The sequence below is a fragment of the Malaya genurostris genome, chromosome 3, assembly GCF_030247185.1.
Source record: "Malaya genurostris strain Urasoe2022 chromosome 3, Malgen_1.1, whole genome shotgun sequence".
Taxonomy (NCBI): domain Eukaryota; kingdom Metazoa; phylum Arthropoda; class Insecta; order Diptera; family Culicidae; genus Malaya; species Malaya genurostris.
Window position 1 is genome coordinate 105,966,580 of NC_080572.1, and position 22,063 is coordinate 105,988,642.

General features: G+C 38.3%; 2 protein-coding genes across 6 annotated transcripts in view; one reads left to right on the forward strand and one right to left on the reverse strand.

Moving 5' to 3' along the window:
• Nucleotides 1-20,671, reverse strand: part of LOC131434929 (serine/threonine-protein kinase Genghis Khan) — a 96,779-nt gene extending 76,108 nt beyond the window's left edge. For 3 of the 4 annotated variants that reach the window (XM_058602223.1, XM_058602222.1, XM_058602219.1), the window contains exon 1: nucleotides 7,058-8,182. The gene's annotated coding sequence lies outside the window, so the exon portion shown is untranslated. Of the gene's footprint in view, nucleotides 1-7,057; nucleotides 8,183-19,911 lie in introns of those variants that run through there. The other variant, XM_058602220.1, reaches the window with a different exon arrangement.
• On the forward strand, nucleotides 11,661-19,303 carry LOC131434928 (uncharacterized). 2 transcript variants are annotated; one of them, XR_009230415.1, is made up of 2 exons: nucleotides 11,661-19,195; nucleotides 19,254-19,303. XR_009230415.1 is itself a non-coding variant. In XM_058602218.1 (2 exons), exon 2 carries the CDS (start codon nucleotides 12,500-12,502, stop codon nucleotides 18,749-18,751), a length of 6,252 nt encoding a protein of 2,083 aa, XP_058458201.1. In that variant the 5' UTR covers nucleotides 11,661-12,092; nucleotides 12,151-12,499; the 3' UTR covers nucleotides 18,752-19,297. The 2 variants fall into 2 exon arrangements, 1 of the variants encoding a protein (XP_058458201.1); XM_058602218.1 differs by having other exon boundaries at nucleotides 11,661-12,092; nucleotides 12,151-19,297.
• Nucleotides 20,672-22,063: the final 1,392 nt, after the last annotated feature.

Sequence of the window (22,063 nt, forward strand, 5' to 3'; positions counted from 1 at the left end):
GCATTCGTGTCGGCTCGAAGGGCTTGGACTCCCGACCTACGGTTTTGCCGACGATTATCATATATTGATTACCGGTATAAGCATTAAGACTCTCTTTGATTTAATGCAGCAAGCCCTGCGATCTGTTGAGTAATGGTGTTGTCAGGTTGGAGCTCGTCCGTTACAGTTCTTCGGTTCAGAGGTTATTGTGGTTGATCAAGTTAAATACGTCAGGGTTATTCTTGATTCAAAACTCAATTGGTCTGCTCACTTGACATCAGGATTAAAAGAGCTTGCATGGCTTTCGGCCATGCCGGGTTGGCGGTTCAATGCATAGGGCATTGTTCTTACAAATCAGTTGTCGTATGTTAAAGCCCCGACCTGGAAGGATTCGTAGTGTCAGTAGAATCGTAGCACCAGCCATGCAATGGTTCTATACACACTGAATGGGCTGCGAAGTCTGTTGAAACAGAAGGTCAAATTTCACTACAGGAATGTAATAACAAGGCTTTTATGGCTTTCGGCCAATGCAGACGAGTTTTTGGAAAATCAAGGGGACTCAAACCCAAATACATTCATTGGATCTACACAACTATCGTTAGACCAATTATAGCATATGGATGTCTTGTATGGTGGCAGAAAGGAGAAGTTGCGACAGTTCAGTCAAAGCTAAATCATCTTGAAAGGGTGTCCTAATGGCGATAACAGGAGCATTCACGACAACACCTACGGCTGCTCTAGAGGCGCTACTGTACATTAAACAACTACATGTGTTCCTAAAACAAGAAGCATTATCTTGTACATACCGTTTTAAGGTTACAGGGCTTTGGAACAGCAACCCTATAGACTATGTTACTAGCCACACTTGCTTGTGGTCTCAAATGGTTAACTGGGATGAGTATTTACTCGTTCCTCGTGACCTAACTCTCACATGCAGTTTTACTTTCAAAACATCCAATGTGAGCTATCCTCTTTGTGAGGAATGGTTGTCTGGATATTTGGAACGACAACTTGATGAACACTTAGTTCGTTATACGGACGGTTCTCTATTCAATGGTCGTGCTGGTGCTGGTGTCTACTGTCGTGAAATGACGCTAGAGCAGTCTCATTTACTCGGTAGATACTGTTCCAAGCAGAAATCTACGCGATTATGTGTGGAACACAATCGGCACGTCAGCAGAAAATCTGTGGTAAACGAATTTATTTTTGTTCCGACAGTCAGGCAGCCTTAAAAGCACTCAGTTCGAATGATTTATGGTCGAATCTAGTGATCGCATGTCGAACTCAAATTGAAGACATCAGCATTTCAAATGCTGTTTACTTCTTATGGGTACCACGGTCATTCTGGTATTACTGGAAATAAAAGGACTGATGAGTTGGCTAGAGCTGGTGCAACGAATGATTTCGTTGGTCCTGAACCAGCTTTACCATTTTCAACTAGTTGGATAAAGCACAAGATTCGTTCTTGGGCTGCATCCAAACATGTCAGCAACTGGCGCAGCTTGCAAACTTGCGGTCAGACTAAAACATTTTTACCTGATTTGAATCTGAAAATGTCAAAGTGTCTACTGCATTTTTCCAAGCATCATTGCAGTATTCTGGTCAGAGCTCTGACTGGACATTGCAAACTAAATTATCACATGGCTACTATTCAGTGTGCTGAGTATTATTCGTGTGATTTGTTCGAATGCGATTACGTTACTTCATATCATCTGGTATGTAACTGTCCCGCATTGACGCAACTACGTATCCGGCTTTTTAGTTCTTCCTACATGGTTGAGTCTGTATATGAGGAGCAAAAATTAAAGGATATTCTATCGTTTCTCACCTGATGTGGTAAGGAGCTATACTCAGAAGGGTTAATCGTTCTTCCTGGAGTGAATGCATCCTTTCTGTATTGACCTTAAATAGGTTTAAGCAGATTGTTCGGCATCCTTTATGGGGTGACGAATTTACTTCTAGTCATACACACTGTGAATCGTTCTGCATTCTTCCGGAAATGCAGAAAGGTGTCGCTTTTGCAAAATCTCTAAATCCTCTCGGGGGTTGAAGGTTTTATTAACTGTGCATTTTGGCACCTGCAGATCGCTCAGCATCCTTTCGGGGATGCAGAACGATTGTTTCTTTATGTTTTGTGCTGTTTTCCCACCTCACCCACTTCACAATTCCCTTCCATGTTCCTTTTATCCTTTCCTTCCCATCAGGAAATTGATGAGAAGCATCGACAAGGCATAAATCTTCAAATAACTAGGGGAACGTGCCACTTGAGCCAATTAGTTCTGATTCCTTATATTGACTAGTTTTAACAAAATCAGTCCAGTTGTCTCTGAATTCTCGACCTTCTTGTTTATAACATACATACAGACACACATTCACGGACATTTGCTCAGTTAAAAGAACTGAATCGATTAGTATATGGGACTCGACTCTCTGTTCCTCGGAAAGAAATTCTAAAGTTTGAAAGAATTCTATACCTTTTTTTATATTTTTGAATAATTAAAAAATTAAAAATAAAAACAGGTAAAAGAACAATAATGTCGATACATCATAAACTCTGGGAACAAAGAGAAATCAAAATGTATCCCTAAAGATGAATCAGACCGCTGCATCATCCAAGCTTGCATCTTAGATCTTGTTTTTCTCGAGAATCGTAACGTTTGAATGATGAAATGAAGCAAGAACACAGACTTGTAAAGAAAATGAACATTGTGCTGTTGGTAAACATCATTTATTATTAGGCGATTCCCCCTAGCTTATTACCATAGTACGAAAGTGGACCAAACCAACCAATAATGTTGACGACAACACAGTAGACTTGCTTGGGACGTTCGCGTTCGTCATCAGGTCGCAAGGTTCTCATTTCTATTTATGGCGGCCGCGAAAGTGCCACATTCCATAGATCAGAAGTAATGGTCCTTTAACACTGCTAAATTCACTATGCGTTAATGAGAACTATTTTTTTGCTAGTTATCCGTTCATAATACAACCGATAACAAAAGATGTTACGTATAGGAAATTGTCAAACGGTCAAACATTTTAGCAATATTAAAAAAATTTCAAACCTCCACAAAAATTTTCTACTTGCCATTCGATGATCAAAAATGCTTTCCCGATGACCTTCTACTGCAAACAGCTCAAGCCTGTATCTGCAACGACGTCAACAGAAACGGCATTTGGAATATATTTCGCGCTAAATATATGAAATGTTTTGCCTAAAAATGACACTTACACACGCGCGCGTTCAAGAATGTTATGTCGCACTTTCATCAACCGTTTTTATAGTATATAAACGCGTGGAATAATATTATTTTTAAAAATGAAAAATAAACTCACCCGTGCAAAACAAAAGTTAAAAATCAGGCGGAAATAACCTGAGATCGGTTTCCCGACCCACACACATGCATTAAGTATATAAATTTCACAGAATTTCTAATTCGCTTGTTTTATTTGTATTATTACAGTGGCGCCGTCCAAAAGCGCCAACAATAGTCTAGCTGATCTGCGTAATATGTGCTGTGAGTACAGTTGCTATATCATGAAACCAGAAATCGCCAGTACACAATTCGCAGATTCTATCGCGTCAGGTCAAAAACCTGTGGACCTAAAAACAGATTATTTTTTCAGGTAGTGTTATTGTTTACAGTACTTTGATGAATGAAAGTTTACTGGAAAAAAAAGATCTGCTATCGCTGTATAATGCAATCAATTCTTTGTTCTTAGAAACGAGTTTGTTTGGAAATCAACTGAAACAGAGGTACAAACAGTGTGATGATTCCTTACGTTTTGTGCATCATCGTATTAAAAAAATTATAATCTCACCGTGATACCAGTACCGAAAGTTGTATCCGGATAAAAAACCAACAGCAACTTATATGACTTTGAAGTCTTTTTTATTAATGTAAGTTTGTGGATATCGGTTCAGCAATATCTCTAAGAAGGGAGCTCCATTTGGAAGTTTTTGGTCATCATTTCCGTTACTTCGGAAACAGTAAACTTAGGACCGGTAGAACCGAAGTCGGCTTGTATGTTCAGTAATTAACATGACCTTCGGATCAGAACTGTTTCGACACTTTATAGAAAGGCCCAATAAGTCAATAGTTAAATGATCCATCCGACGTGTTATAAATGCCTGTAGACGTGTTATAAATGCATGGAACAACGAGATCTTGTGCTATCTAGTGCATCTGATATAACAAAATTTTCAAATTGAGATGAGACTAAAGTTTGAAAATAAAATATCATATACACTGAAGTCTCTTTTTACGTAACCGCTTAACTTCGGAAATCCGCGTAAAAAGAAACCGCATTAAAAAAACCGCGTAAAAAGAGACCCTAGTGTACTACAACTTAGATAATCTAAGAGATGTTACCATCGATTTTTTGTTGAAGCTTACAAGAATCATGCTCTATCGGTCGCGACTTGTGAACGATTTTTAAATTGGAAAAGTGAAAGACAGACAATGCACAGGTCTACATAAAAAATATGAATATGCCGAATGGTAAGGATTGGGAGAGATTACAAATCAAGCACAAAAACTAATGGCGGAGAGGTTAAACGTTGAGCACTAAGCTATTTATAATCGTCTACAGAACGTGAAAAATGCATTCCTCATGAGCTGAATGATGGACAGCAGCAACAGCGACTAACTAGCTTAATCATCGATATCAACTACAAAAAGGAAAGGAAAGAACACGATGATGTGAACTTGGTGGGATCAAAAAAGTGTTTTATACTAAAAGTTTCTAAAACCAAAGAGAACTGCAAATACTAATAGCTACCGACGCTAAATGATGAACTTGAATCAATCATTACGCGAAAACGCCGTACTCCACAGACTGAACTCTTCCCGACTATAATTTGTTTTCATCAATGTCACACGGAAAATTGCAACTACTTTGATAAAGTATCCGCATTGCTGTTAGTGACGATGCAAAACAACTACTAGAAGTTGTATTTTATTCACTCGCTGGCCAGGCGAACCGATTTCGGCTATATCGGTTCCTAGTTTCCGGTTCCGAAAATATCGGAAATAGTGGGAAAAAAAATCCGAAAACGAAACTGACTTCATTCTTTTGTCTTTCTCAAATAGAAAGGTTATGCAATAACTGTGAAACCCGATTTTTGAACCAAGGCCCAGAGGGCCTAGTGTCATATACTATTCGACTCAGTTTGTCGAGTACGCAAATTGTCTGTACGTGTGTATGTAACATTTTTAGCACTCTTTTTTCTCGGAGATGTCTCACCAATTTTCAACTTAGATTCAAGTGAAACTTCTTGTAACCCCATACAAATTTGCTGAATTTTATTCGAATCCGACTTAGGTTTCGCAATTACAGCGTGACATGTGCAAAACAAAATGATGACGTCACCGATTTTAACAATCTTAAGTTCAAATGAAAAGTCTTATGGTCCCATACAAAACTCCCAAGTTTGATCTGGATCTGTTTTCCGGTTACAGAATTATAGGGTAAAGTGTGTTAAAAATTTGATATTATCACTAAAATCGGTAAGACAAAGACGTAACCAAACGGTAGCTATTATCAGTAGACAACCAAACAAATAGATTCCGGCTATCCTGGTTTCCCGGAAGCACCGGAAATAGTGGTTATATATTCCAAAGTGATTCTCACTCACTTTTCACAGCGTTGGCTTCATCGATTTGCATAAACTCAGGTTAAAATGAAAGGCCTATGGTCCCATATTGAATTCCTGAATTTCATCCCGATCCGACTTCTGGTATTTATACCATCACTAAAAGCGGCGAAGTAAAAAAAACGTGAAATAATTTCTAAATAATATTCCAATCGGTAGTCATTGGCAGTACACGACCAAACAGATTAATTTCGGCTACTCCTGGTTTCCGATTTTCAATTCACGACCAAAGATTGTAGCCATAGACTCAAAAAAGAATCCCAGTTCCTTTTCTCGAACCCTTTTTGTCCCTCCAAAAGATATAATGGAGTGGCCAATACCCTTCCAATATTTTGGCAACTGAAACAAATATTTGATAATTTGCTAAAATATCTTATAATATAACACTTTTTTCTGTTATCCCCGTAGTTCGTCTCCGTTATCGTTCATATTACTTAACTAAGTTATTACATTTTTAAGCTGATTTATTACAATGTGAAATTTGCTATACTTTACCACTTTCGAATATTGGTCACATGAAATAATAAGGAAAATGTTTGTGATCGTGTCAAAACATTTGGAAGAGAAACTAAACTTCCTTACTTGGTTGCTTTTTATTTGCTCTAACCTCTCCGTTCCCTTTATAAAAATGTGGCCCCAATAGGTGGGAACGATAAATAAACCAACTTTGCCAAAACATGTGTTGTTTTATATCGCGATTTTTCAAACATCATACTTAAAATGAGTTTTCGGTGATCATTTTTTTTTTTTAAATCAAGTTCTTAAGATAACTGTTTTGTAAGACCAGCGCCCTTTGAAACGTTTTTCATTTACGTACTATCACTCTGAAATGTTTGCGTGCAACAAAGAAGTGAAAAGTTTTACCAAACATACTTTGAATTAAAAAGACAACAGAAAAAGTTTCCCGCGAGCAAACAAAATGGTTGTGCCACATAAAATAGTTTTCATCATGAGAAATCGTTCTACTAGAAGACGACGTTTCCGCGTTCTGAAACCCTTATTTTCTTATTTGACACAACCACCTAGCACCGTGCACAATATTGTGCAAAGCCTTTGGAATGCTTCAACTGTTTCCTACAAGTTCCTCGTTCAGTTCGACTGTGATTTGATCTTTTTTATATCTTTTTCGATGTTGACAGCTATTAAAAACTTTCAACAATTTTTTCGTTCCCCTACACGTTTCCTCTCGACTGTTATTTAGTGCATAGGCCCGAGAGAACAGTTGCTCTCGCTTTCTTTATTAATAGATTAGAAACTAAATCAGTTATTTCAGTAACTTCTTGTGGTGTTGTAGAATGTCATTTTGTTCACTATACACAGTTATTCCAATTTGAAAAAGTGTTGTTCTGTGTTACTTTATGGTGTTTTTTAATGTGCGTCGAATTTCCCATGAAAATTAAAATATCCACACAATTAGTGACTTACATGTTTATCTCTTGTTCAGGCATAGCCTTAGTATTTCGTATCATATATATAGAAGCGGTCACTTGATGTCGCGTATCACGTAAAGGGAAATCATTATTCAAACCCACATTCGAAAACGCAAATATATTTTACGATTTCTTTGACACATATTTTCATTCGATCAAAGCTGAATTCCTGTGACCAACTACGCCCGGAGAAGTCTACCGCAATTCCAAGGTAATCCAGGTGAGGGTGTTGATGGAAGCAGGATGCACATTTTATACACTTTTTGTAATACTTTCGTACTTGCTATATTTTTAGGTTTCACAAACATACACAACCGTTGATTTCATTCACTATCACTAATTCATTAACTCACGGCTCACTCTAGTGAGTAACCAGGAAAATATGTATTGCAAATACTATTCGATCACCAAATTGCCTACAGCGGTGGTACATTAACTGGTTGGCACTAGTAGTTCAATTCATAGATTTTTATGTACCGTGAAAAAAAACTATACGCTCGTATGGCTTATTCGACAAATAACTTGTACAATGCAGTTTTGTCGGATTTCTGAGCCATCATTTTTATTTTCTGTAAAATTTTATCTTATGAAAAAAAAGGATATAAAGCACACTTTTAGTTATTCTTTTTTATACGTTCACTTTCATTCACATAAAACTACATATTGCAGTTCATCTTGAATAATAAAACTGTTACCGCTTTCGAACTCAATTTTTTCCGGAGAACGCGTATCCACAACTATTTTTCGATTCGATAACATTTATTTTCTTGTTCTTTGAATTTGCATCTACCTCTGCATCTAATATGCAAAACCTAAAGTATGATCCGTAATCGCTCGAATCAATATCTTCGTATTATTTCTCTTGTACTACCTTTACCAATGTATATCAGGTCTGGTACACTTTCTAGTCTTTTCACCAGTCAATTTTTCTTTTATGATTGAAATTTACCTACCCCTACCTATAACGAAAGACAAACCGATGACTAGTGGTGCTGGTTGCGGTTGATTTGATACTCGAGTGCGAGCGATGGAAAAACTAAAAACTTTAAAAGTACTACAGCAGACGGCTTCACACGGGCACCTTTACAGCTCGGTTGTACACTCATGACTATTAAGTGCAATGCACAGCCCAGTCTACTTCTCGTTTACCAAACCATACTTGTTACAGTATTTGGTAGCAAGGCAGCTAGAGCACAAGTAGAGGAAAAACTTGGATGAGAACAGAAAACGTGAGTAGCGAGAGGCTATTCTACACGACAAATTGAACGAGCACACAAATACACTTTATCGCTACAGCACCAAAGGGAACGAATACCATTGATGGTGATTTTACATCCAATGGGAAACCCGAGAAAAATATGAAAATAAACTAGTTATGAAAACATAGAATATGTTCCAAAAAGCAGTATCAAAGGGTATAGGAATAGTGCAGTAAAATAATAAAAATTTACCAAAATAGTAGAGTTTGAGTTCAATATATACTAAATTTAATATGGTCGACATTCGAGAGAGATACAAGGTAAATAATATTCACAATGAGTTTTTAACTGTAGTCAATTCCACTAGAAACATGCATGGAATTACTCTTATCGTATGGCATTCAATTTTGGTTATCCAGCATAAATATATAATTTCCACATAATAAATTGTTCATTAATCAATGTTAATAGATGTATATTTATATAGAAACATATAGACAAATATGTTCAATATTATCTATATGTTGCTTGTTCTCCGACCAAGACAGCTGAAAGTACATAATTGAATGCATGAGTTTCAATGCGGACTCGGCCGGGATCGTCAAAAAAAAAACTATCTATACAAATTTATGCATGAGTTCTCTAAAGAAACCCCTTTTTAATCCACCTAGTGGTGTAATGATGCCTTTCTCATATCAATATCATATATAATACTGTGGTATTCTTCAAAATTATTCTCTGCGATTCTTGAAAGAATAACCGAAATCGGTTTGTTTGACCGTCTGATAAAAACTATCAATTGGAAAAGATTTGAGGTCGATTTAGAATTTTTTAAAAGGTTTTTCCCCATTTTCAGTGATGGTATACAATTTTCAACACACTTTACCCTATATTTCAGGAACTACGCATGGGACCACAGGACCTTTCATTTGAATCTAAGTTTGTGAAAATCGGTCGCGCCATCTATGAGAAAAATTAGAACACATATTTTCTTTTCTTTTTGAACATTTCACCCCATAACTCCCGAACCGGAAGTCGGATCCAAATAATATTCAGGAATTTTCTATGGGACCTCAAGACATTTCATTTGAACCTAAGTTTGTGAAAATCGGTTCAGCCATCAACGAGAAAAAAATAGTGCACTTATTTTCACAATTTTTTGCACATTTTACCCCATAATTCCGGATCCGGAGGTCGGATTCGCATGAAATTCAGGAATTACGGATGGGACCACAGGACCTTTCATTTGAATCTAAGTTTGTGAAAATCGGTTGCGCCATCTATGAGAAAAATTAAAACACATATTTTCTTTTTTTTTTTGCACATTTTACCCCATAACTCCCGAACCGGAAGTCGGATCCAAATAATATTCAGGAATTTTCTATGGGACCACAAGACCTTTCATTTGAATCTAAGTTTGTGAAAATCGGTTCAGCCATCTCCGAGAAAAGTTAGTGCAAAAAAACGTTACATACACACATACGCACATACACACACACACACACATACACACACACAGACATTTTGCGTACTCGACGAACTGAGTCGAATGGTATATGACACTCGGCTCTCCGGGCCTCGGTTCAAAAGTCGGTTTTCACAGTGATTGCATAACCTTTCTATATGAGAAAGGCAAAAAGAACCCATACCACAGATGATTGGCTAAATAAACTCACTTCGGCCATATCTGTTTCCGGTTTCAGGTTCTGGTAGGATCCAAATGCAGTGTCTAGTGGAAAATGTCTCCGAAATGGAGCTAACATCAATTTTTCGGAAATGGCTAAACCAATTTTTTCAAATAAAAGATTTGTCATTGTCTCGTTTATTTCTGTAAAATTTTATCGAGATTCAAATTCTGGTTCCAAGACGGTCATTGTTCAAAACTTCAGACCGTCATATAAGTGACAAATCAAAATGGACACGAAACCTTCAAAATTGTTCTTAAAACTATTATATTCTGTATATCTTGTTAGTTGCTGATCAGACTTTGGCTATTCAGGGCTCCGAACTCCGGTTTCAGAAATAGACTCCGGGATGGAATTCACATCGATTTCTCTACGCTTAGCCTCGAATTAAAGACAAGAAGGTTTAGAAGGTATCATTTTATAAATAGATTCAGAATCACTGTTTGATATATATATATATATATATATATATATATATATATATATATATATATATATATATATATATATATATATATATATATATATATATATATATATATATATATATATATATATATATATATATATATATATATATATATATATATATATATATATATATATATATATATATATATATATATATATATATATATATATATATATATATATATAAAGGGTGATTTTTTAAGAGCTTGAGAACTTTTTTAAACAATAAAACGCATAAAATTTGCAAAATCTCATCGGTTCTTTATTTTAAACGTTAGATTGGTACATGACATTTACTTTTTGAAGATAATTTCATTTAAATGTTGACCGCGGCTGCGTCTTAGGTGGTCCATTCGGAAAATCCGCTTTTTTATCGACAAATTTTGTTCAGCGATGAGGCTCATTTCTGGTTGAATGGCTACGTAAATAAGCAAAATTGCCGCATTTGGAGTGAAGAGCAACCAGAAGCCGTTCAAGAACTGCCCATGCATCCCGAAAAATGCACTGTTTGGTGTGGTTTGTACGCTGGTGGAATCATTGGACCGTATTTTTTCAAAGATGCTGTTGGACGCAACGTTACAGTGAATGGCGATCGCTATCGTTCGATGCTAACAAACTTTTTGTTGCCAAAAATGGAAGAACTGAACTTGGTAGACATGTGGTTTCAACAAGATGGCGCTACATGCCACACAGCTCGCGATTCTATGGCCATTTTGAGGGAAAACTTCGGAGAACAATTCATCTCAAGAAATGGACCGGTAAGTTGGCCACCAAGATCATGCGATTTGACGCCTTTAGACTATTTTTTGTGGGGCTACGTCAAGTCTAAAGTCTACAGAAATAAGCCAGTAACTATTCCAGCTTTGGAAGACAACATTTCCGAAGAAATTCGGGCTATTCCGGCCGAAATGCTCGAAAAAGTTGCCCAAAATTGGACTTTCCGAATGGACCACCTAAGACGCAGCCGCGGTCAACATTTAAATGAAATTATCTTCAAAAAGTAAATGTCATGTACCAATGTAACGTTTAAAATAAAGAACCGATGAGATTTTGCAAATTTTATGCGTTTTATTGTTTAAAAAAGTTCTCAAGCTCTTAAAAAATCACCCTTTATATATATATATATATATATATATATATATATATATATATATATATATATATATATATATATATATATATATATATATATATATATATATATATATATATATATATATATATATATATATATATTGTCGACGATACCTCTCGCCGATATGATGTGCGAACCACCCTGCCTTATTCCTCACAAGAAAGTTACCACAGGGTATATAAAGCAATTTCTCACAACCTTGACAAATGTCACTAGTGCAAGAATCAGAAAAAGACAGTAAAAGCATTGAAAGCGATCGGTTGTGCAATTTGTAGTCGATTTGGATTTAATTTCTATGGTGTTTGAATTTCTGAATCTAACTTGATTCATCCACGTAGTAAGTGGAACAGTTAGTACAATTGAGGTACGTTTAGAGTAAAAGAATTATTACATGTATTACTTACCTTACCACTAGTTAAATACTTACCAAAAATGTGTGAATTAAAGCTTAACCTAAAACTTACCGTTGCTATTATAGATAACAATTAGTCATCCTTCCGCGGTGATACCTGAAAAGAAAGAAGAAGAAACACTGAAAATGTAAGAAACGATTATACTTACCCTTTATATATCTACTAAATAATTCAATAAATTACAGCCTTTTAGCTGCATAGTAAGGCAACTACAAAGACGGTGTTTACTTTCGGGAACATTTCTAAAAGGATTTTCATCCTAAGTTGGATGTTGGATAGTTACCAAAAAGTTCCTTCAGCGTACGTACCGCCCGGAAGAAGGATTCTACTCGTCGGAGGAGAGTAAATACCGAAGACGACCGCTCGGAAGTGAGGTTTGAGAGTGGATTTATATCGACCGCTATAATTATTATAGAAGATATTTCTGTCACCCACTAATCGCGAGTCCCGTACAGTTTAGGTTAGAGTGAAATAAATTGTATAAATCGTTCAGGGAAAGTTAGGTCGCTATTTCGGTTAAAATAGTCGTTCGAAATGTCAGACGAACAAAATAATTTGACATCGAGTAATAACGATAGGCACTGCAAGAGGTGCAATCGTGCCGATGCCGATGACGACATGGTATGTTGCGATGTATGTGAATCGTGGATTCACTTTCAGTGTGCTGGTGTTAGTGAATCTATTGCCGAACCGGATAGAAGTTTTAAGTGCAGTAAATGCATGACTGATTGGGATGGCGAATCGAAATCAGCTGTTTCTTTCAATGAGTCGTCTGTCAGCAAGAGTAGTCGAGCATCGCAGAAATTGCAGCTTAGTCTTCAACTTCTTGAGGAGCAGCAAAATTTGAAGCAGAAACAAATCGAAATAGAACAAGAGTACTTACGGAAGCGATATGAATTGCTGCTTCAGATTGAAGAGGAAAAAGATTCTAGCAAATCAAGTCGGAAAAGTGGAATCAGCGTGAAAAGAAGGTGTGAACAAATGGAGAACTGGCTTAATAAGGGAACACAAGTTGACAGAGCGGGACAGTCGGAGCCTAAAATGTCTGAACAGAAGGTTACCCTGCCAGCACCAGTCGTTTGCCAGAAGAATGATGTTCCGGTACCAAAGCCAACGTCATTTGCCTCGAACGTTCTTACTGTGACCAATCCGAATTCGCTTAATCTCAATCCAGGAGTTCCAGTTCCAGGTGGAAGTATTAGTACCGAATCGTTTGTATCAACACCGGGCAAAACTACAGCAAATCCGCATTCGATTTCTTCAGTAGTTTCTGGTATAGTGATCCCTGCTGAAGGTAGTTCGATCACGTCCGCTGCTGTAATGTCGACGAGCGTTTCGTTAATACCCGTATCTGTACCAACAATTTCAACATCGATTCTGCCCAGCGTTACGGATGCTCTTATCCGTGCAGTGCCAGTCTGTTCACATTCACGAATAAATACCGGAGAAGTAATCCAAACGATTCCGCCAATGTCTTCATTGCAGTTGTATAAAAGAAACGTAACTAACTCAGGACTTGTCTCTTCTGGAAATACAGTATTCACTTCTACTGTGCAGCATCCTTCGATTTCTGGCTTGGCAGTTTCCGGAGTTCCATGGTTACCGGAATTTCCCGTTTTGAATCCAGTGTCTTCATCTCCGCTGCCCGATAGGAGCTACCGTTCGATTCCTGGCTTGGCCACAATCACTTCTACTGTGCAGCATCCTTCGATTCCCGGTTTGGCAGTTTCCGGCGTTCCATGGCTACCCGAATATCCTGTTTCGAGTTATTATCCACCAACAAGTGTGCCTGTTTCTGCTGTAAGACCGGCGTCAGTACCGTCTGTTGTACCATCATCGTTGGGAGTTTATGGAAATAGACACGATGTTCCAGTTAGCGTAGGGCCGAATAGTGCTCAGTTGGCGGCTAGGCAGGTTATGCCGCGTGAATTACCGAAGTTCAACGGGGATCCTCACGAGTGGCCCATCTTCTACAGTTCTTTTAAGAATACAACGGATGTTTGTGGATACACCGACGCTGAGAATCTAGCCAGATTACAACGTTGCTTAGGAGGTGCCGCACTGGAAGCAGTAAGGAGTCGTCTACTTTTACCAGCGTCCGTGCCGTACGTGATGGATACATTACAAAAGCTCTACGGTAGACCCGAAATTCTGATCAGTTCTCTTCTGAAGAAAGTACGAAACGTTCCACCGCCAAAGTCAGAAAATCTGAGTTCCATTGTCTGCTACGGGTTGGCGATACAAAATCTCGTTGATCACATTGTGTTGGCCGAACAACAAGCACATTTATCGAATCCTATGTTACTTCAAGAATTAGTTGATAAATTGCCCGCTTCATTGAAGATGCAGTGGGGCACGTTCAAGCAAGCGTATACGAACGTCAACTTGGCGACGTTCAACGGATTTATGTCAGGACTAGTGAATTTAGCTTCCGAGCTTTGCATTGATGTAGTCTCTGTCCAAAACTATCAACAGTCGCAGAGAACGGAAAAACAGAAACAAAAGGAAAAGCTATTTACTCATTCCAGCGTGCTGCCTAGTACGTCGAAAGACAGGTCAGTCGAGGAATCTACTTCAAAAGCGTGCGCTTACTGTGGGAAAGACGACCATCAGATTATAAATTGTCGCGGTTTCAAATCGTTAGACGTTGGAGGTCGGTGGAAGGCAGTTCGACAGAAGAACTTGTGCCGGTTGTGCTTGATTCCGCATCGTAAATGGCCGTGTAGATCGAAGAAGGAATGTGGACAAGATGGATGTCGAGTTCGACATAATATGCTACTACACAGTAGTCGCAATGACGACGGAAATGGTCATAGGTCGGAAGAAGTCGTTCATCAGAACCATCATCATACGAAATCCTTTTCGTTGTTTCGTTATTTGCCAGTTACGCTGTATGGAAACGGAAGAGAAGTAAACACCTTCGTATTCCTAGATGATGGATCGTCGTGTACACTGCTTGAAGAAGGAATCGCTGCACAGCTTGGCATAGAAGGAGAACCTGATCATCTATGGCTGAGTTGGACCGGAAAGGTTAGCAGACATGAAAAAACTTCAAGGAGGCTGAGTATTAAAATATCCGGAGACGAACATAAGGAAATGTTTCAGCTGGCTAATGTTCGTACGGTGCGTGAGCTAGGTCTTCCAAGTCAAACACTGGACTATTCAGAGTTGTCGGATAGATTTCCGCATCTTCAAGGACTTCCCGTAGCCAGCTACATCGATGCCAAACCTGGTATGATAATCGGCTTGGAACACGTACGGCTTCTAACTAGCTTGAAGACAAGAGAAGGCTGTAGTAGTGAACCTGTAGCGTCGAAAACTCGGTTGGGATGGTGCGTGTACGGAAGGAATTGTGGAAATGGAGACTCGGTTGAACAGTTACACATCCATTCATGTGACGACATGAGCAACAGCAGCCTACATGATGCAATGCGGAAGTTTTTTGCGGTGGAAGAAGTAGTTTCGACGCATCAGTTAGAATCGGAAGAAGATAAACGAGCACGTAGTATTTTGGAGGTAACAACGGTACGAAAAGGAAACCGAATGGAGACGGGTTTGCTTTGGCGAAATGACGAGCGGAATTTCCCGAACAGCTATCAAATGGCGATCAGCAGGTTGAGAGGCTTAGAGAAACGGTTAGCAAAAGACCCCGACTTACGGATAAAAGTCATTGATCAAATCAAAAGCTACGAGCAGAAACAGTACGTTCGAAAAATATCGCCAGAAGAATTAGCAAAAGTAAACACTAGGCGAACATGGTTTCTACCGTTAGGTGTTGTGACGAATCCCAAGAAACCAAACAAGATTCGAATGGTGTGGGATGCAGCTGCGAAAGCAGGTGGAGTTGCGTTTAATGATATGCTGCTCAAAGGTCCAGATCTGCTCGTATCGCTAGTCAACCTTTTGCTACGTTTTCGAGAAGGCAAAATAGCAGTATGCTCGGATATTCGCGAAATGTTTCTGAGAATTCTCATTCGGGAAGAGGATAAGTGGTCGCAGTGCTTTCTGTGGCGTAACAGTCCAGCAGATGAAGTGCAGGTGTACGTAATCAACGTCGCTATGTTCGGAGCAACCAGCTCACCGTGTACGGCACAGTTCGTAAAGAACAGAAACGCTCTCGAATATGCCAAATTATATCCCAGAGCAGCAGATGCAATCGTTTACAACCACTACGTCGACGATTTTCTGGACAGTGTCAATTCGGAGGATGAAGCAGTAAAACTAATTGAAGAAGTGCAGCTCATCCACGCTGCAGCAGGGTTTGAATTCGGAAAGATATTGTCGAACTCGTCGAATGTGCTCGATCGTCTGGGAGAAACCGAGTCGTTGAACAGCAAGTCGCTAGGTTTGGACAAAAATCCTTCGTGCGAGCGAGTCTTAGGATTGGTGTGGGTTCCGTCAACGGATAGCTTTACCTTCGATCGATCAGCCGTTAAAGATGTTCTAGGTAGCAATATTGTAACTCCGACAAAACGGCAAGTGCTACGAACAGTAATGAAACTGTATGACCCCTTGGGATTCGTAGCACATTTTGTGGTCCAAGGAAAAATCCTAATGCAAGAAATTTGGCGTGCAGGAACTAACTGGGACGAACCGATTTCTGAGTGCTTAAGCGATCTTTGGAGTAGATGGATTGAGTTGTACGACAAGATCGACGAAGTAAGGATACCCCGATGTTATTTTGTTGGACCTAAGGAGGTGGATGAAATCGAGATCCATGTGTTCACAGATGCCAGCGTGTCGGCATGTGCATGTGTAGCATATCTGAGGATGTCGAATAACGGAAGTTGCTGGTGTTCTCTAGTAGCAGCAAAAACAAAGGTTGCGCCAATTCGTCCACTTTCAGTTCCTAGGTTGGAAATTCAAGCGGCTATGATGGGAGCTCGATTAATGCAAACCGTAAGCTCTGCACTCACGGTCAACATAAAAAGACGATTCCTGTGGACAGATTCAACGGTAGTTCTAGCCTGGCTTCGCTCCGACAGTCGTCGATATCCTCCGTTCGTGTCGTTTCGAGTCGGTGAAATCCTTTCGCTTACCAGTGTTGATGAATGGTACTACGTGCCTTCAAAGCTCAACGTAGCTGACGATGCCACGAAGTGGAATACAGGATTGTCGTTTGATCCAGACAGCCGTTGGTTTCAAGCCCCCTCATTTTTACCCACGAAAGAGCAGTGGCCCAAACAGTCTACTAAAGTAGATGAAGCGGATGCCTCCGTTGAAGAAGTTCGAGTAGTAGCAGTACACCAGGCAGTAGAGGAGATCGTTAATGCAGATCGTTTTTCTAACTGGAATCGATTAGTAAGGGCGATGGCTTATGTTTATAAAGCAATAAATAAATGGAAACAATCTGAAAGCGGTAGTTGTCTTCGGCAGGATGAGTTCAATAAGGCAGAGGAAGCTCTCTGGCGCCAGGCGCAAGCGCAGTCATATGAGGAAGAGATTCAGGCATTGACGAAGGGTTGCAGTGTTAGTAAACAAAGCTCGCTGAGGTCGATGGTTCTCTATCTGGACGATAAAGGACTTGTTCGGATCAAAGGCCGAATCGGAAATGCATCACATATTCCCTACGCGACCAGGTACCCAGTAGTACTTCCCAGGAACAGCCGAATAACCTTTCTTCTTGTGGATGCTTTCCATCGACGGTTTCTTCATGCGAACAACGAAACAGTTTACAACGAATTGCGACAGAAGTTTCACATTCCAAAATTGCGAACATTCATACGCCAAGTTGGAAGAATTTGTCAGCACTGTAAAGTGAAGAAAGCTGTTCCGGTGCCACCGTTAATGGGACCGCTTCCCAAAGTACGCTTAACGCCATTTATTCGACCATTTACGTACGTCGGTGTCGATTATATGGGACCGTTCGAGGTCAAAATTGGACGCAGTCTGGTAAAGCGCTGGATATGCTTGTTCACCTGTCTCACGATTCGGGCAGTTCATTTGGAACTGGTGCATAGCCTTTCAACAATCTCTTGTGTAATGGCAGTCAGAAGATTTGTGTCTCGGCGGGGCGCGCCTCTTGAGATTTTCTCCGATAATGGCACCAACTTCGTTGGAGCAAATCGCCAGTTGACAGAAGAAAGGTCGAAAATCGAGAAAATATCCAAGCACTGTGCCGCCACATTCACGAACGCAGATACGCAGTGGCATTTTAACGTTCCTGCAGCTCCGCATATGGGTGGACCATGGGAACGCATGGTTAAATCCGTAAAGATTGCGATGAAAGCTATTTCAGACAGTCCCCGACATCCAAGTGATGAGGTTTTAGAAACTATCATGTTGGAAGCGGAAGGCATTGTGAATTCCCGACCACTGACCTACGTACCGTTGGAAGCAGAAGATCAAGAGTCACTCACGCCGAATCATTTCCTGCTATACAGTTCAAGCGGGATTAAACAACCACCGAGCGATCCTGTAGCTAAAGGATACATTCTACGGGATAGTTGGAAGCTAGCGCAGCACATCGTAGATGAATTCTGGCGAAGGTGGGTTCGGGAATATCTTCCAATGTTAACGCGCCAGACGAAATGGTTCGATGCAGTTAAACCATTAGCACCGGGCGATCTAGTTGTCGTCGTGGATGAACAAGCTAGAAACCGTTGGGAACGAGGACGCATTCTCGAGACGTTTCCGGATAAAACCGGACAAGTAAGAAGAGCGACGGTGCAGACAAACAGAGGAGTGTTTGCTAGGCCGGCGGTGAAGCTAGCCGTTCTAGATGTCGTAAGCAGTAGCCAGAACTCGGAGCGAATCGCTTCGGAATCGGGGATGATTCACGGGTAGGGGAATGTCGACGATACCTCTCGCCGATATGATGTGCGAACCACCCTGCCTTATTCCTCACAAGAAAGTTACCACAGGGTATATAAAGCAATTTCTCACAACCTTGACAAATGTCACTAGTGCAAGAATCAGAAAAAGACAGTAAAAGCATTGAAAGCGATCGGTTGTGCAATTTGTAGTCGATTTGGATTTAATTTCTATGGTGTTTGAATTTCTGAATCTAACTTGATTCATCCACGTAGTAAGTGGAACAGTTAGTACAATTGAGGTACGTTTAGAGTAAAAGAATTATTACATGTATTACTTACCTTACCACTAGTTAAATACTTACCAAAAATGTGTGAATTAAAGCTTAACCTAAAACTTACCGTTGCTATTATAGATAACAATTAGTCATCCTTCCGCGGTGATACCTGAAAAGAAAGAAGAAGAAACACTGAAAATGTAAGAAACGATTATACTTACCCTTTATATATCTACTAAATAATTCAATAAATTACAGCCTTTTAGCTGCATAGTAAGGCAACTACAAAGACGGTGTTTACTTTCGGGAACATATATATATATATATATATATATATATATATATATATATATATATATATATATATATATATATATATATATATATATATATATATATATATATATATATATATATATATATATATATATATATATATATATATATATATATATATATATATATATATATATATATATATATATATATATATATATATATATATATATATATATATATATATATATATATATATATATATATATATATATATATATATATATATATATATATATATATATATATATATATATATATATATATATATATATATATATATATATATATATATATATATATATCAACTGACCGAGTTAAAAAAAGAATCTCCTGCATCTTTTAATAATAAGTAAATTCAATTTTACTATCATTCACGAGTAGTTATGCTTCATCTATTTAATGATCCGCAAAAATCATTAAACGTCAATAAAAGAAACAAACAGACATTCAAATATTTAAATTGTTCTAAGTATTCAACAGTTTCATTTGAAATGTTAACAATATCGTCGCGTTAATGAAATAAATATTTAATAACTAACAAAACTTTTAGCTAACGAGAGAAATAAATATCACTTACCAAGAAACACTATTAATTTGTCAGTCGTGTTGATCATTACAAAATTAAAAGAAATTATATCAACAACGAACTTCTATTCCATTCTTGCGAAGCACTCACGAAACCGCTTTCAGCTGTATTCAATAGATACCCACTACGCCACACACTGTACCGCTAGATAGAACACACGTCGAAAAAGCGTCAACTCAACCAAAATTCTCAATGATCGACCATTTTTTCACACACCAGCGATTATACCCGTCTATGAAATTTACGAGATATCTTATATATGAATGACCTTTTATATAGAAATAGCTCACTTCCAAACAAAATGAGTTACTCAGCTCACTCGGCCGATATTTGTGAGAATACCAGTCACACTATAGTTGTGGGAACCACAATGCCGTGGGTGTTAAAAAGGGGAAACATGCGGTAGGGTTCGCTATCGACTTCACTCAACTTTTTCTGCACCTTTCAGCTTCCTTCACTTTTTTCAGCATTCCACGCACTTGCAGTGAACATCAAAATTCAATCACACGAAAATTCGATTGTTTGAACATTCCGAATTGAACAAAATATTCAGTATATAAAACAAAGCATCTTCAACAATTTAATCGTAGTCCATGAATCAAAGTCCAGTGTTACATCGTATACCAAATTTTTACATTTTTTCCTACCATTTCACACAATTTCAAGAAGGCTTGCCACACCAAGTGAGAGAAATGAGAAGGGTACAACAAAACGTACGAATCGAAAAAAACCAGACGCTCGCGACCGTGGTTCAACGACGAATGAACTGACAGCTGTGAGCTGAGCTCTCCATGACAGCCTGACATATAAATAAGTACTCATAGTAACCCAGTGAGTTTTATACGGCCTTTCGTAATTTAAAGTAAAACAACTCAATAATAGAGTAATATCAAGAAGAGAGTCGCTTAACACAAACTATAGTGTGCCTCTAAAAAACCAACCCGTGGACAACTTGACAGCTCACATACATCGAGAATATAAGCACAAACGAATTTCCAGACATGACAGTCACGATCTTTTTTTGGCGCACATCTACGGTCCTCCGAGAAACTGGCACCAATGGTGATAAATTGGTTGCACTGCTGAGTTCCTATCATACATTCATAATGCAAATGTCAAACCGTGAGCATCCTTTCGATTCGGTAGCTCATTTGTATATATTGAGATTTTATGGCACACTTTGGTTGAAATGATAACAATGCAATTAATCTCGCGCTCCACCAAGTGGTGAGTGCTGTCATTTCAGAAGGTACCGGGAACGAACCACATTTTCCAAAAATATTTATAAGCACGTACATGTCTTTATTATTTATCTTTGATATAAGTAAAAGTTTTGGTTCTCTGGTTCCACAATGGCGTCGTAAATAGAATAACATTTTTTCTTGTTTTTGACAATCTGCGGTTTAAATTTATATTTAAATAAGTAAAATCAATTTTTCTAGCATTTCTTGACATTAATAAAATAATTATAATGATAAGTTACTATGATTTACTATAAGTATAATTTTTCTTTTTTCATCAATAGAAGGTTTAAAAGTAGTTCATCACATTCCAATGAACGTGAAGTAATGTATTCTACTGAATCTTGAAGAACAATAATACTAATTTGAAAACCAAGATTAAATCTATGTTTCTCTTATCTTTATCCTAGTCGGTAGATGATCATCCAATGATAACAAATACTCCTACAAAGCAAAGCAAAGTCTTGGCATTACATTCCTTTTGTGGAATTTGGTCTTTCTGTTTCAACAGACTTCGCAGCCGATTCTTAGTGTACAGAATCATTGCATGGCTAGTACTATGGATCCTACTGACACTAAGAATCCTTCCAGGTCGGGGCTCCTACAAATGGCTACTAATTCCTTGCGTTTTCATTGATACGACTAAATACGTTAGGTACTCTTTAGTCACACACCACATTTCAAAAAACACTTCATTTCTAACTTTATCAATTACTATTAATAGTTATCTTTTTAGACCAAAAAGAAGACGTTGGACAGAGTGAATTAAAAGATTTTTAAATGTTCATTTCATTAAGTAGCTCTTGCGTAAGTCACAATATGAAAATTACGCTCCTTTTAAATATATTTCTGGACGCATACACTCCTGAATTCAGTGGAACACATATGAAACAGAATCATTT

What these genes read in the sequence shown, in the direction of transcription:
- LOC131434928 (XM_058602218.1), top strand. Translation starts at nt 12,500, where the DNA reads ATGTCAGACGAACAAAATAATTTGACATCGAGTAATAACGATAGGCAC.